This window comes from Dermacentor andersoni, chromosome 7 (genome assembly GCF_023375885.2).
Source record: "Dermacentor andersoni chromosome 7, qqDerAnde1_hic_scaffold, whole genome shotgun sequence".
Classification (NCBI taxonomy): domain Eukaryota; kingdom Metazoa; phylum Arthropoda; class Arachnida; order Ixodida; family Ixodidae; genus Dermacentor; species Dermacentor andersoni.
Window position 1 is genome coordinate 109960093 of NC_092820.1, and position 15502 is coordinate 109975594.

At 45.9% G+C, this 15502-nt stretch overlaps 1 protein-coding gene across 2 annotated transcripts in view; it reads right to left on the reverse strand.

The window, feature by feature from the left end:
• LOC129380201 (BPTI/Kunitz domain-containing protein-like) overlaps window positions 1-15502 on the reverse strand; it is a 100252-nt gene that overhangs the window by 68689 nt on the left and 16061 nt on the right. Inside the window, exon 4 of one of the 2 annotated variants that reach the window (XM_055072538.2) lies at window positions 4535-4801. The exons of the other annotated variant lie outside the window; for it this stretch is intronic. Coding sequence (XP_054928513.2) covers window positions 4780-4801 — 22 coding nt within the window. The 3' untranslated portion in view covers window positions 4535-4779. Of the gene's footprint in view, window positions 1-4534; window positions 4802-15502 lie in introns of those variants that run through there. 2 annotated transcript variants of the gene reach the window in all.

Genomic DNA, 15502 nt, shown 5'->3' on the forward strand with positions numbered 1-15502 from the left:
ATTGCTGGTCTTTCTCATAAGCTTGATTTGCTTACATCGCGCTGTGTTTTGCATCTTGTTGAATTGTATCCTGCATTGAATTGTTGCCGTGTCTTGTACATTTGCCTTCGTAATTATCTATCCTTCATTTTTTGTATGCAACGAAGGCCCTGCTGCTTGGGCCCTTACCGGGGTGTGCAGTATGTCATAAATAAATGAATAAATAAATAAATAAATAAATAAATAAATAAATAAATAAATTTTGGCCTATCTTGTGCCTATCAATTTTTTAGCAATTAGACAAAGAAGGTGGTGCTTCCTTTGAATGTATTCGAGACGATGGTGGGGTGTGTGTGGAAAATAATCATTTACATGTGAGTTGGCTGACCGCGATTATTACATGAGTACCCCTAGGTAGCTGTGTGAAATCACCGTGGAGATCACAGTGCTGGTTATTGTATATATTAAAGTGATCTGAGGACGTCTCCGATAAAAAAGTTCTAAGTTTAATAGTATTAGGACTCATTAACCTCTGTTAGGCCATTCCAAAAAAAAAGACACTGTATGAAATTTTCTGCCGCCGAAATTACAAGGTTGCTATCGCTTGCAAATTGTGTAAGTGCATCTTTCTCGGACATATTTCATTTCGCCTTGGTACCACCGCCTCACGCATTAACCTTTACATTTTCAAACAGGCTCCGATGTTGTAAAAGTCGCGGAACAAAAACAAACACCATTTGTACAGTGACATTCATCAAAGCTTTACGACAAACCCATTGGCGAAAGTTGTCATCTGTGGTAAAGATAAAAGCGGCAGCCCACCGTTAGAGTCTCAGCTTTTTCTCAGGGACGGGATTACCAAACGAGTCGAGGGGTCATCCCTACCTTGACATAATGCTGTCGCTTTTTCGCTGGCTCGCCGAGCGCTTTACTTGTGTATATTCCTGGTGCATTTGCATCTAAAAGCTGAAGCAGCGAAAGTTTTTCGCAAACACTTCGGCGGCTGCGCGGAAAGCACGGGCTGTCAGTCCGCTTTCAGTACGCACGCTGTGAAACAAGAAACGTATTTAAGAGAAAGGAGCTCCTATACAACTCGTAGCGAGAAATCGGTCCGCAAATCTCGCCTTATTACCTCGATATGTTGATGAACCACACACTGCGGCCAATGTTGCCTGTTGTGTCGAAAAGTATGGTTTGTGCAGTGTCAGTAGTCTGTACGTGCAATCAGGAAATTAACCCCTGAAACTGTACTTCATGATACTCGTAAGGCGAACCTCAATTAATTTCAATTTCTTATCTGCTCGCCGGTGCAAATATGCTGTCCGGATCATAACGCCGTGTAATTTTGGAAGAATTCATATGAATATTGTCCTCCAACAAGTGTTCCTCTTAGTCATGCAAATTGTTTTCTTATTACATATATAGCTAAAACATAACTAAGTCGATTTGTAAATTATTTCAAAGTTAAGCTTCCTTAAAAGTACCGTAGGCACTTGGGAATATAACATTACACAAGTATTTGTTCGCATAAGTTTCCTGGCTGCCACGCATGAAATGAAAATCTCACATATATTGCCTAGCTTTTCTGTTCGCAGCACACTTGATGCACGGCATCTACAAAACAATGCACCATATTTATTTGTTTTAAAGCATGACTCCTGAAATAAATAAGCAGTTAACTTTCAGAGATAGCCTCCAAGTGCGGTTTAAGTTTCAAAAGCTGGTTCATTGCGTTGTCGTTTCGGTAACGAAGACGAGAGACTTTTACGCGTAGGCAAAGAAAGCTGCGATAAGCGGTGACTGATTAGTCAACTAGGAAGGGAAAGGATAGTGCATTATAAGTGCAGCTGAGCACATAAACCAAAGTTCGATTCGACTTCTTACGAAATTGCTATAGGCTGAGCATGTGTTGTTAATGTTATTTTGAACCCTAAATACTTACACGAACCTACAGCCTCGATCGCAGGATCGTTAATTACATTGAAGAAGCTCAAGTATACCGTTACATGGGCGTGATTTTACATTAAGCATCATCGTTATCAGCCTATACGTTGTCCACTGCAGGAAGAAGGCCTTTCTCAGCGATTTTCAATAACCCTGGTGCCGCGCTATCTGATTCCAAGTTGCCCCTGCAAATTTACTAATTTCAACGCCCCACCATATCTCCTGCCGTCCTCGACTGTGTTTTCCGTCCCTTCGCACCAATTTTATAAACCGGTGATCTGCTTTAGTTAAATGGCCTGCCCAGCTTCATTTTTTTCTCCTAAAGTCATCTAGAATATCAGTTATTCCCGTTTGCTTTCTGATCCACAGCATTCTCTTCTCGTTTCCTAGCGTAACACCTCACATCTTTGTTAGATCGCTCTTTTCGCGGTCCTCAACTTGTTGTAGAGCTCGTGTGTTATAGGCAGGGGTTTCCCCAGGAATCGAATAAAGGGAGGCTATCTCAATCGTTGGGTGTGAGGAAGGGGAGGCGGGAGGCTAGATAAGCTGTACAAACTGTTTCTGTTTTAGTCCATTGGTAAAAGGTAGACGTCTGTCACCCAAATGCTCATCCCTGAGACGTATGTGTCTCTTTTTCTCTACATATACCCCGGAGGTGGTGTTTCCTATTTAATTTAAAAAAAAAACACTTATTCTTTCGAAATTAACTTTTTACCGATAAAGGTCAGTATTCAGTTGTTAAATGTCTGACCATTTTCCAGTGTATAAGGACATTTTCAAACTTGTTGCCAGTGCCAATGACCAGATTTAAATTTTTGAAACAATGTTTAGGGAGTACACGAATTATGCAGAACTTATAAAGCGGGCACAGGAAATAGGACCGCTACAGGAAAAGATTTTAGCGAGAGAACTGCGGCTGCCTGTTCAGAAAAGCTCAGACGCGGCCACGTAAACTAAGTGTAAAGACAGGTAAACATCAAATACCGGAAGTTTTCCGGGACGTCTTTCGGTGGGTTTAGCCGGTGGTGCCACCTGTACGGATTTTTTCTTAGAAGAGTCTATATTGGGGGAAGCACCACGGCTGCATGCTGTTTAAATTTAGTTTCTTTATAAAATTTGCTTTAGGTTGTATCACTTGTTTCCAATATTAATTAGTATTATTTGTATTTAAAAACACTCTCCATATATAGTTTCGTGCCCCGAACCACATCCCTTCCTTTTTTTTGTTTTCACCTCACGCCCACTGCAGCTAAAGTTTGTTATGAGGCTTCATATTTTCAGAGAAATCTCGTCCTCGGTTGGAAGTAAAGCCCCTTAGATTAAAGTACGCAGGTGCCCATTTTCTGTCTCGCTTTAGATGGCAACGTGGTATTATACTCCTCCTTTTATTGGCGCTTGACCAAACTGCCCGGGCGTTTAATACAAGAATTGACATGAGTAAAATTTAGAGCTTCAAGGGGGGGGGGGGGGGCAGAGAAACTAGGGGGGGGGGGGTCTACAAACTCCCTAGGGGGTGTGTAGGGAAATCACTGGTTAATGGGATTCTGAACCACCCAACAGGCACGGTCAAAAAACAGAGGACATTCTGCGCATAGCGTACGCTGCTGTGAGCATCTCAGTCTAATTTTACCGTCGTGGGCGGCGCGTGGAGCTCGCAAGAAGAGGCTGAAGTCACCTACTCTCAAACGCTCTCTTTACAACAGAAGCGGGCTCCCCGCTCTTTTCTGGAGGCTTTATTTCGTAATGCAGCAGATTCCCATAAGTGGCTGCTATTGGCCAATAGATGACATCAATCAAGAAGGTGCGTTCGCATCAGTGCGCTTCTTCCTACTGTTCACCATACCTTGCTGGTGAAGCAGCGCACTGACACGGACCTAGAGAAGACACACAAGACGACACTCCCTGCTTGTTCGAACACATAAAAGGGCCCGTTGTAATGGAAATGAAGTTCAGTAATGTGGAAAGTTGGGCTAGTTGGTGATTGATCATCATACCTTGCTGGTGAAACAGCGCACTGACACGGACACAGAGTGTCGTCTTGTGTGTCTTCTCTGTGTCCGTGTCAGTGCGCTGCTTCACCAACAAGGTATGATGATCAATCACCAACTAGCCCAACTTTGCACATTACTGAACTTCCTACTGTTACTGTGTGTATTTATTGACGACGCTTAATAAACTGACTGAAGTCAGCGAAAATTTGCTTTCGAATTCCGACAACAGTTAGGCACTTCCGGAACAAGCCGACTATTGTGTGTTCACGTTCGGCCGCGGCGGCCCGCATAGGAATTCAACATTTGCCTTCTTGCTTCTCGGTGTGATAGCCGCCGGGTGTCACTGATTTTCTGATATAATAATAATAATAATAATAATAATAATAATAATAATAATAATAATAATAATAATAATAATAATAATAATAATAATAATAATAATAATAATTTATATACAATTATATCAAGTTGCAGCTTCGAGGATTGACATGGTGTTCATTGTGTCCTACATGTAGAGCTAGTTGTACATTGATTTGAATCTTCTGGCATGTATTCGGGGGTGGTTATGAAAAGACCACTAAAGATGAGACTATTCAAGGGCGTTCCGTGATATGCGTTAACGGTGGCTGTTATCGTCGGAATAAGAAGGTCAGTGTTGTGTACACATAAAAAAATAGAATACTAGTGTTCCAGGTAACAGTACGGGCGTTTTCACATCCACGCCCAGGTAAACAGTTGTGAAAATGTCCGCACAGATAAGTTTTGTAAAACAATGCTGAATACACCGGCTGTACGTATATTATTAGAGAGCACTTGAACGACTTGGTTCAGGTAAGGCAGTTGGAGAAAACCTGTGCTGTGGCTCCTATTCTCCGAAGGGAAATCCTCTGTAAGAGAGCGAAAAAATTAACCCTTAGACAGTGTTCAATAGATTGTTCTACTTATGAAGCAAGAGTAAAAACCCGTGGAAGTAGTTTGCTGTGTTTTCACACGACGTGAATTTCTTCAAACACTTGTGTCACTTTTCTAGCCAATAGTAATAATTTCTTCCACATATGTGCGTTTTTGATAATGCTGCTGAGTCCTTAGGGCCGTGTAACGGGCCTTCCGGGTGCATTAAAGAGTCCCTGAAACGGTGGGGACAAATTTTGTAGACGCGTAGGGTGCAGCTACAATGAATCATTCACACAAAAATCTGTGTGAAGCGTCTCATATGAAGAGAGCTACAGACGATTACAAGTTACCCTCTTCCATAGCCACGCATTTTCTCCTCAACTCGTTCGCCGAGTTATGAGCGCTAAGCGTTGTCTTTGCCGTCTCGGCGTCATGATGGGACGTCGTGTTTGGACTTTCGGCTGTCTTGGAGCCAGCGCGTGAAGCATCTCCGCCAGCCGCCTGGCAGTCGATCACTAGCAGGAGCTATCGAAGCAGCGTATCTGGTATTCTGGTAACCACAGGCGAGATGGGCGTTTCAGTGGATTGGAGCAGGTGTAAACTAAAGCCCCTCCATACTACTAGTGCTGTGATGAAGGAGCTTAAGAGAGAGATACTTGAGTCGCCTGATCGGTCTGCACGGTCCAGGCACTTGGTGGTGCAGAGCTTATCCAACCAAAGAAAGAACTGATATTGCTCTAACCAAGTGTAAAACATTTAAAACATTTAAAACAACGTGTTCAAGATTACGCTACTGCCAAATATTTAGGCCAGGAGCAAAGTAGAATATACTTCGTTACTGCTACATTAGTTCTGTGTTTGGTTGAGCTCTGTGCCACCGGGTGGCTGCACCATGCAAGCGGTTCACGTTCGCGCCTCCGTTCATCCCGTGAAACGGCCAGGATCAGTCCGCTTGCGCTTGCGTTTGCCCGAATACCGGACCCGCGAAATACTAGTGTGGTAGTAATCGTCTGGAGTAAAGTAACAGCCTCAAACGCGCAAATCCTGGCAGCGGTCCGGTACCGACAATACGAGGCGCTGCCGCTTCTCCGCTCGTCTGCTGTTTGCAGAGGGACACGATGTTGCAGCTTGGCATATTGCCAGTCGCTTTCGTTGCAGCTCACGACATAACAAGGGCGAACCATGGTGCTCGCGAAAAGAAAGATCGAGACCAATACTGACCGCGGAGCTGTTGTCAACGCGGAGCACGTTCCAACGCAAGTAGACGACACTTGCTTTCTTCCTGAAGCCTTGGTATAGTGGTACTGCGTTCTTGTGCAGTATCTTTCTATAATTTTCCTTTTTTACAGAAAAGAATTAGCATTCCAGCTGTTCCGAACAATATTTGTCCGCCATAATGTTGGAAAAGTTCTCGATGACGCACCCTGGGCAGCCAATCTGATATATGTCCCTAGTGGCGCGATACATAATTACCTCGTGTCATCTGGTAAGCGCGGCTGAAAACTCAGCCGAGTGGCATGCTGTGATCGGTAGCGATGTACATTTTGAAAGCCTTATAATAAATTGGACGCTTTACGCGGAGCACTTATATGCTTCAATTAATGATCACAAAGATCTATCTTAGGCTCTCATTACGTATGTACAATATCGAAACAATCGTTTCAGGGTTCCTTTAAGCAAATACGAGAGGCTGAGTGCACATGCGTGCCTGGTCGCCCAGTTGAAACTACTTGCTGGCAAAGGCGATATACAGTCCGTTGGCGATGGTTACATTCTGACTTTCCCAAACGAGGCCTGGCTGGTCTATGACACTTGCGTTGAAGATCTCTTTTGGTTGTCTCTTTCGCAACGAAAACGCAACGAGCCATGAACGAAAATATTATTACGATATCATCCAGAGATGGTCAAGGGACGAGTCGCTGCGTGAACGACGACGAAGTGGGTCTGTGCCCTTGGCGCGAGCGAGTGTCGGCCTGGTGGTCTGGCTCCAGTGTAGATAGTCTGTATGTAGCCTATTTCGTCTGTGTCTTTCCACGCTTAACAATATCACGGGATTGATACGGGATACACTTATTCAAAAGGCACTGAAATAACTAAGCTCACTGTACTAGATGCAGCGTCTGACATATTCTTCTCGGAAGTTGGACAAAGCGCTTAACAACATTTTAAAATAAACGTGACTTTTCTTACTAAGGAAGATGTAAAAATAGCAATGTTCAATTAGAATTATATTCTAATTCAAAAGCAGAGCCCAAGTTCAGCAGTGAGTGATAACTACCAGCGCGGACGTGGACACTGAAATCTTTACCTTTGTTTGGTTCTTTCCCTTTACCATACTCCACGTCACGTAAAATTTATTTGCGTACTGGCACCGCAGCAGAGAAGCGTGCCAAGCAACCTGTGACCAGTACAGCTATGTCGAAGCATGACTGAATACTTTCAAAATATATGGAAAAATACGAACGGCATTTTCGCATGGTTCTTGTAAGAAATCTGGCACGCGAGCTCAGCTGACATTAAAAAAAGTTAGTGACGTTCACTTTGTGACTGCCGGTGACGCGCAAACGTATGGGTGCTAAAGCGCACACAAAGCTATCGACCCTCTGAGTGCCTACACGACGAAACTTTCCGCATCGCAGATTGCTTTAAAGAAAGGGTTCGGGCGGCCGTGCCATATGCAACAGCCACCGGAGTAGAACGCCCACGCCCTTTTCAAGATAGGGCTCTCGCAGGCGCGCCAAAAATAGCAGCCGCCTGAGTAAAACACCTCCCACCTCAATGGGAAGACCGCACTTCGTCCCCGGGTTTCTGCCTTGCGCGCGTGACATTCAGCCGCCATTCGTCGGCTCACCGTCGATAGCTTTCACTCGCACATGCAGCATATGGCGCGCGGGTACGACGGTAACACGAGACGAGCGCGGTACGTCCGTGCGGCACACAGTACCCTTGGCAACTGCCAGAGGAGGCCAACCCAGCGTGCCTCCGCCTACCCTCCTGCACCGCGATGCTTCACCTCTTTTCTCCTTGAGATGGATGGATGGATGGATGTTATGAGCGTCCCCTTTGGAACGTGGGTGGTGGGTTGCGCCACAAAGCTCTTGCTATTATACTGCCTAATGTCCCACCTAGGTTAAGAAATAAAAAAAACAAAAAGAAAACAGGATGAATTCCCATAACCAAATTTTCTTATCCCCTATTGTGAACTTTGTTTTTGTAGGCCTCCGTTTTTTGTTGTTTCTCTACTTTTCTTACACCAATCTTCCAATCACCTCTTACTAATCTGTATTGCGGACATGTTTAGTTTACTCCTGCTCTTGTTGAACCCAGGGGCTTCAAGGAGGCCATTGGTGCCTAAATCGACCGCTAGGCAGATATCTTCACATGCTAATCAAGCATGCTGTATCCCTAACTTTACCCCAGCTTTCCCTAGCTTTACCGCAGCAAGCGCATGCTTCTTCTTCCTTCTTATATCTCGCTTCTAGGTGCGTTTTTTAAGGCGTCCTCATCTCGCTTCGAAAAGTAATGGGCTTCCCTCTGAGTTATAATAAATTGCTTCTTTCCTGATTTCGTTTTCCTCTTGACTAATCTTATTCTCCCGTTTCGCTCAGTTTTTGGACTGAGCGAAGCGGGAGAATAAGATTACTTAAGACAATAGGGGATAAGAAAATTTGGTTATGGGAATTCATCCTGTTTTCTTTTTGTTTTTTTATTTCTTAACCAAGGCAGGACATTAGGCAGTATAATAGCAAGAGCTTGGTGGCTCAACCCACCACCCCGTTCCAAAGGGGACGCTCATAACATCCATCCTTCTATCCCATAGAGAAAAGAGGTGAAGCGTCGCGGAGCAGGAGGGTAGGCGGACTGGACAATCAGCCGCTTTCTGTGCAGGTGCTGCTAGAACACCGCCCCATCGCCCGTCGGCCCATAAAGCGGTGAAGGCGCTTTTGTGTTACTTAAGGACGACGGGTTTCTGCGACCATCTGTGACTATTAACGCGATTTCTGTAAGACCACACGCGTCAGCAAACTCGCCGCAATTTTCTTCTTTCCTTCCCTCCTCTCTCTCCCTGTGTTCTTTGTTTTCCCCTTTCCCATTCCCCCGGTGTAGGGTAGCCAACCGGACGTTATTCTGGTTAACCTCCCTGCCTTCTATTTTTCTCTTTCCTCCTCTCCCGTTTCGCTCAACGCCACCTGTACTCCGTTTCAGACTGCAGGTGCAACGCTGTGGAAGCTACGCAAGAAGTTCGGTGACGAAAATGTATCACTCCGCGAGTACCATCGATGCTTCGCTGCGCGCCAACGGCGTACGCGCGCACGAGCGTGCGCGTGAGGCTGGTGCGACGGCCTGCCGATAAAAAAGCTGAAAAGATGCGCAACGAAAAACAAGTTCATCTAAAACAACGCATTGCATAGCTGTATACGACAGTTTGTTTATTTCTAAGGTTTCACACCTTCTTCATTCAATACTGAGCGTGTATAAAGAGCAGCCTCGCACCGCTGCGATTAAGAACATCGAACTATTTCCAAGGGCGGCCGAATCCACTGCAGGAAGTCTCTCTAGCCTCCACAGCGCTGTACCTAACGTCTGAAACACGGTGTAGAGTTTTATCTAGCTGGCATTGCTTTTACTCGCGTTCAGCCAACACCACCTAGATAGCACAAGGCCTCTTTACTTCGATCCATTACGTCACGCTACCCGGCCCCAAGTTTCCGTTGACAAGGCTGGCGTGATAAAACCGGTGACGTCAAAATCACTGTTGCCTAGTCGGGAGCGTTCCCATTAGATTCTATGGCAGTCGGGCCAGGCAGCATGACGTCATAGATCGGAGTAAAAAGGCGTTGTGCTAAGTGGTGTTGGTTCAGCGCGAACGCTGGTACTTTCCCCATCGCGCTATTTTGCTCTCCACCTTCAGGCGCGTTCCACCTCCGGCGCTCGCTTCCTTCGCGGCTTCAAACTTCGCCGACTTTACGGGCAGGTCACTTACACTTGCGCGTAGAAAACACTTAATAGCTTAAATTCCGGCTACAGAATTCAATAGACCAGCAATAATCACGAGAGCGGAACCAGGCAAGCATCGGCGAGTATTGCAATGACAAAGAATGCTTAGTTACTTGCAAAATATACTGCTAAAAAGGAACGGCATCATTGCGTGGTTCTTGAGAGAAATCTGGCACACGGGATCTGGCAATATTAAAACAACTAATAAAATATACCTCAGCTTTAGAATTGACGTGAACTTTCAGAAGCACCCGCAGAAGTTACAGCACCGGAACGTTTGTTTACACTTCCAGTCAGAAGTACCGAATCAGCTGCTGGTGTGGCAAAAATTGAATGGGAGCGCTGAAAATTTCGCGTGCACCATGCGCAGCACATCCCCCAAGTATTAAGGTGTGAAAGTTACCGCGTCATCAACTCTTCCACTTGATGCCTGGGCACCCACGTGGCCGAAGTTGGAATCCAAGGTGAGATGCATTGTTAACGCTTCAGTTTACAGTAATGTTTTATATATTCGTATATTTCTATGAACTGGCACTCTTGCTCAATTACTCTGTTTCAGCGAACTTCTTTTTTGGTGAAGTTAGAAGAATATTCAAATGAAGCCAACAGAAATTTTGAATTCACCTTAGATACGGACACATGAATTCGGATACTCTAATTCCGTCGAAAAGCTGAGCCGCCGGAAAATATCTTCAAAATGTGCACCGCTATCTGTCGCTATCTATAACAACAACGCGCCACCCGCCATCATATCTACTGCGTAGAAAAGTGAAACTACGATGCACCATTTCAGAAATCAATAGCAACACTGTGCAGGCCGCGCAAGAAGTTTGCTCACTAAAAGGATCCGCGTCATCCGTTAATGCTTCGCTAATCGCCAACGGCTTTTTCTCGGGCAAACATGCACGTGAGGCTTCCGTCACCGGCTGCAAACGAAAACGCCCAATATGAAAGAAAAATTGCCGGCTTTCCCGTAATCGAGAATAGATGTAAGCCTGAAATGGCCACCGGCAAAGCAGATTGGTTGGAGATGGTACTGGCCACAATGTCAAAATGGATGTACTGCATGTCTGCAACGGCACACACCACCACACCGCACCACGCAATGCTGTGCGCTGGTCCATATGGACGCTGCCCCGCTAGGAGAAGAGTCCCGGCTGAAGGAGGCACGACAGGCAGCGCAAGACGCCAGAGAGACCGAGTGCACCGCCCAGATAGAAGAAGAAAAGCGCCCGAAGTAACTTAGCAAACGTAGATTCGTCTTAGCAAACCACGATTCTTGTTCCGTGAATTCGACGTGAGAGGCTACGCGCTGGGCCGCCACTAAACAAAGAGCTGGCTTCACGGAGCATTCGCTTGGCAAGGCTGGCTGCGTGATGCAATGCTCCCTCCTAACGTATTCCTTCCTCCATGAAGGCAAAGCAGCGCTTCCAGAGGCGTCCGGCGCCACGCCACACAGCAGTTCGGCGAGCGCAGTAGATCCGCAGCAAATTCCATTTCCCAGAATTCAATTATATGGTGTCCTCTATCTGCATTTGCAACTTCGCTATTGGAAATGACAAAACTTCAGCGTACAAGAAGTTAGAACTTGACTGATATTGTGAACAAACATTAGGAGAAGAAGCAAGCACTAATTTTTGTTACTTCTTTGGGAGTAACTAGGGTGTTTACTGCGGTCCAGTACAAAGGGTGGGAGGTCTCGCTTTGTTCTTGCAACTTCCCCGAATGTTCCCGTTTGAGTGCCCGCATAACGGCTCTGGGCAGTGGCTCAAAGTCACTTGAAGGTCGCCGAAAACGGGAGCTAAAAGAATTTCATGCTTAAAGCAACGCAATGCAAAGTGATCTCAAGCCACGCATTAGTAGCAGTATGTCACAGCTTGTTTGTTTCTACGGGTTGAAACATATTTCATTCAATACTGAGCCTATATAAAGAAGAGTTTCGGACAATGGTGGTCAAGAAAACCTCCAACAATTAAGTGCGAACGCTGCCACTGCAAAATGTCTCTAGCCTCCACAGCGTTGCGCCTAATGTCTGTAACGCAGTATAGTCGAACAGCATATCTACCAGCGTAGCTAATGCTTTCGCCTTTGTTCAGTACCCACCTACCACTGTTGTACACGCTTCTACAAGCCGAACAAGGGACACATGGCCGCACCCGTAGCTAGCCACGACTATTTGTTCAGCAAGGGACACAACAGAATGAGCGAACGCTAAATCCGCGTCCAAAACAGTGGTTCACGCAGTATGCATTGTATACTGTCTGCTATTTTAGTACGCAAAACTATCATTTCGCACCAGATCCTTTTCAGACGCGTCTCAGTAATTACATTGAGATGTATGACAGTGACCAAAATATTCTTGCTGCGTTGTTTTCCAACTAGTCAGCTTCATTTGCTTTGCGTTGTGGGACGTTGATACGAATACTAGAGAGTTTTACCATAGCTTAAAACACGTGCGTTAGCGAGGCAACACTAACGCTTAGAACTGCACTGCGTGGCACGAAATAGTCTTTTAGAAAAGCAGAACGAAACGAAGCGCGAACGGGGCTGACGCTAATGGAGCCATGTAAGGCGCCATCTCCATGTCTCTTTAATTAGAATAAAGGCAAATACCTCTTTCAAGCGGTTGACATCGTACTCGGTCGTGAAGTTTACACCCATCGTGCCCAAAAGAACCAAGCACACATCCTTTTTTGTTGCTTGTTTTGGTTTGACTTTGGGTGGTATATTTTGGAGCGGGAGAATGAACGAAAAACCAGATACAGGCTTTAGCACCACCCCGGCTCCTCGAGAGCCAACATGACCAAGCTCTCTTGTTAAGCCTACTGTGCCATTAATCGCAAGCGTATCTGTAGAACTTCGCCCTTTTGTCACGAGTACGCCGCTGTGAAATCATCATTACACCAATCTAAAGCAAATGCGAGCATTAGTGAGGAATGATTCAGCCAAGGCCGACGACTCGATGTATCCGAAACAGGCGACTGTCACCAAGAAGCCTTACGTTGAGCAACATGGCGGCACCCGTTGATGCATCAAATGGCCGCCGCCATGTTACTCTACGTACGGCTCCGTTTGCGTGCATCAGCACTGAATGCGAAGATAGCATACGCGCATAAGAGCCCCAGGACTGTTGATGTGCAGCGCATGTGCAGTGTGGAGCCCGCAACGCTAATTCCTTGCGTTTGCTGCTATATGCTATACTAAAGCTGCCTAATTTGTTTAGGCATATAACCAATTTTTATTGCGATAACAATTACATGAAATCTGCCGGCGCATTTTTGTCGTCGCCGTGATGTTCAGTGTAAAGTCCAAGGGTGATAATACCATCGCCGCGCGCCATATGCTGTAGGAGCGAGTGAAAGCACGCGAAGGTGAGGGGACGATGGGGACTCAATCTCGCGCGCGCAAGAGAGGAAAGCCGGGAGGAAGCGCGCTGTCTTTTGTCGCGAGCATGTTACAAGAGGAAGGGAAAGTGGGGTGGGGGCGTTGCGCTTCCGCAGCAACTGTGTTTGGAGCAGACACGCACCCTTTATCTTGAACGCGATGTGCTTTGAGAATCGGCGGCTTGTACTAGCTTTGCGTGGGCTGTGTTTCCGCTGCTCGATATACAAGTATATTTTTTGTACTGCAGGAGAATGTAAATGATTGAAGCTGGCTTTGCCTAGTCCGTTCGCTTATCTGCTCGTCCTCTCATCACGCTGACGACGGCTACCGTTGTCGCTGTCGGCGTGATATCGCCAATGGAGCCTCGTTATACCCATAGTCCCGTATACACTACCGCCGTAGGACGAAGAAGAAAAAAATTGACTCTAACTCGGCGCGCCTCATTGTAGCCGTATTGACCATTGCCATATGATGAAGACAAAAAAACTGACCCTAACCTCCACTACTGCGACTCGAACCTGTCAGTGCAGCAGTGTGAACATCTGATGAAATAAAACTCTTGCTTGGGCTAGTTGGTTCATGATTGAATTAGTAAAGGCAAGGCGCAGAAGTCCAGGACTCAAGAAGAACACAAACGACAGGACCGGCGCCGGTCCTCTCGTTTGCGTTCTTCTTCTTGAGTCCTGGTCTTCTGCGCCTTGCCTTTACTAATTCAAGTGAACATATGAACCAGGCGAGCTAAGCAATATGCTATCCTACAATGACAGTGCCGAACAATTAGTGCTCAGTTTGCGGATTCACACAGATTCTGAGCGAGGAAGCATTGGTACATGTATTACGGAGGCCAGAACTATCAGTATTGTAGTTAACGAGAATTGCACCACCTTGCGTCACATAGAAATTGTTGTTGACAAAGTGACGGAGTGTTGGCGACCGATTCTTCGTCCCCGTACTCATGTCAACAGTGTCAAACGGTACGCAAGAGTCTTACATGACAATAGCGACTTTTAGCGTGTCCGGTATTCGGGCAAGCGCGGGCGGTTTTCCGGTTTAGCGGGGGCGTCAAGGTGAGCGGGCAGATTGGTGGCACCAGCTGGTGGCGCAAAGCTCAACCACACAAACACAGAGCTAATTACTATATTCTGCTTAGCTGCTGGCGTAAATTTTCGACAGTGGCGTAATCGTGTTCACAATTACGCCGCTGCCAAAATTTGCACGAGTGGCGAAGCAGGATATGGTGAGTTACTGCAGTTTTAGCTATGCGTTTGTCTGGTTGAGCTCTACAACACCAGGCGGCTTCACCGCTCACGTTTACGCCCCGACCATCCAGTAATCCGCCCAAACCGCTCCCGTTTACCGGAACAGCGTACAAGCTAAAAGTCTCTAGTAATGCATGTTGAGCTAGGCGGTTGGCGGTAAACAACGTTGAAAACATTGACGGGGACACTAAAAATGGCACTTCAATGCCAGAACGACATAATTTGTTCCGTAGTAGCTGACACAATGCACAGCCGCCAAGTGCCCGACATAGCAGGTCTACAAAAATAACCTGGAAATAAACTTGCTAAATCTTTGTAGTACCGCGCTATCATGAAAATAACGCACCAACCGACAGAAGCAAAGCGCATTTACCTAGAAACTTTCCTGATCAGTGGCGCCATTTGCAGATGTTTGTGTTCATTCCTGCTTCCAACACAGGTTAAAGTAAGAACCATGGTCAGCAAAGGGTGCAACCTTTCTGACAGATAGAAGCTACGGCACGCATGAGGTCACCACCAGGACTGTTTACTAAGATCACCTGAATTATTTCTACGCCACCATGACTATAATCCAATAACTAGTTATACGAAGCTGGGAAGGGGGTCTACAATAATATACTATCAGCTTTCAACTAATCGTTAACCGCGATTCTCTAAATATTACCGGAGTGCAAGAGAGATCAGAAGGAGCAAGAGATACCAGCTTAAGAATAGCAAGACCTTGCTGATCACTGTACTGTACTTAATTAGCGATAGTTTAGAAGCGCTCGGAAAAACATATTGCGATGCTATGAGTGCTTGAATTCTACTTTGTTGGCAGTTCCTGATGAGCAGACTCCCTGTTATCAAAAATAGCGCTGCCTCGGATGGTAGTTAACACATAACCTTCATTGCTCATTCTGCGCAGTGGTATCAATGAGGAATTGGCAACGAATTGTCCAAGTTATTTATAGGGTATGCGTTAAGCGCCAACTATACAATAAAAGCAGTAGTGCAATATAAAAAGTACACCAACAAACACGTCCGTACTTATGCAGCGTTAGCTAACACCCT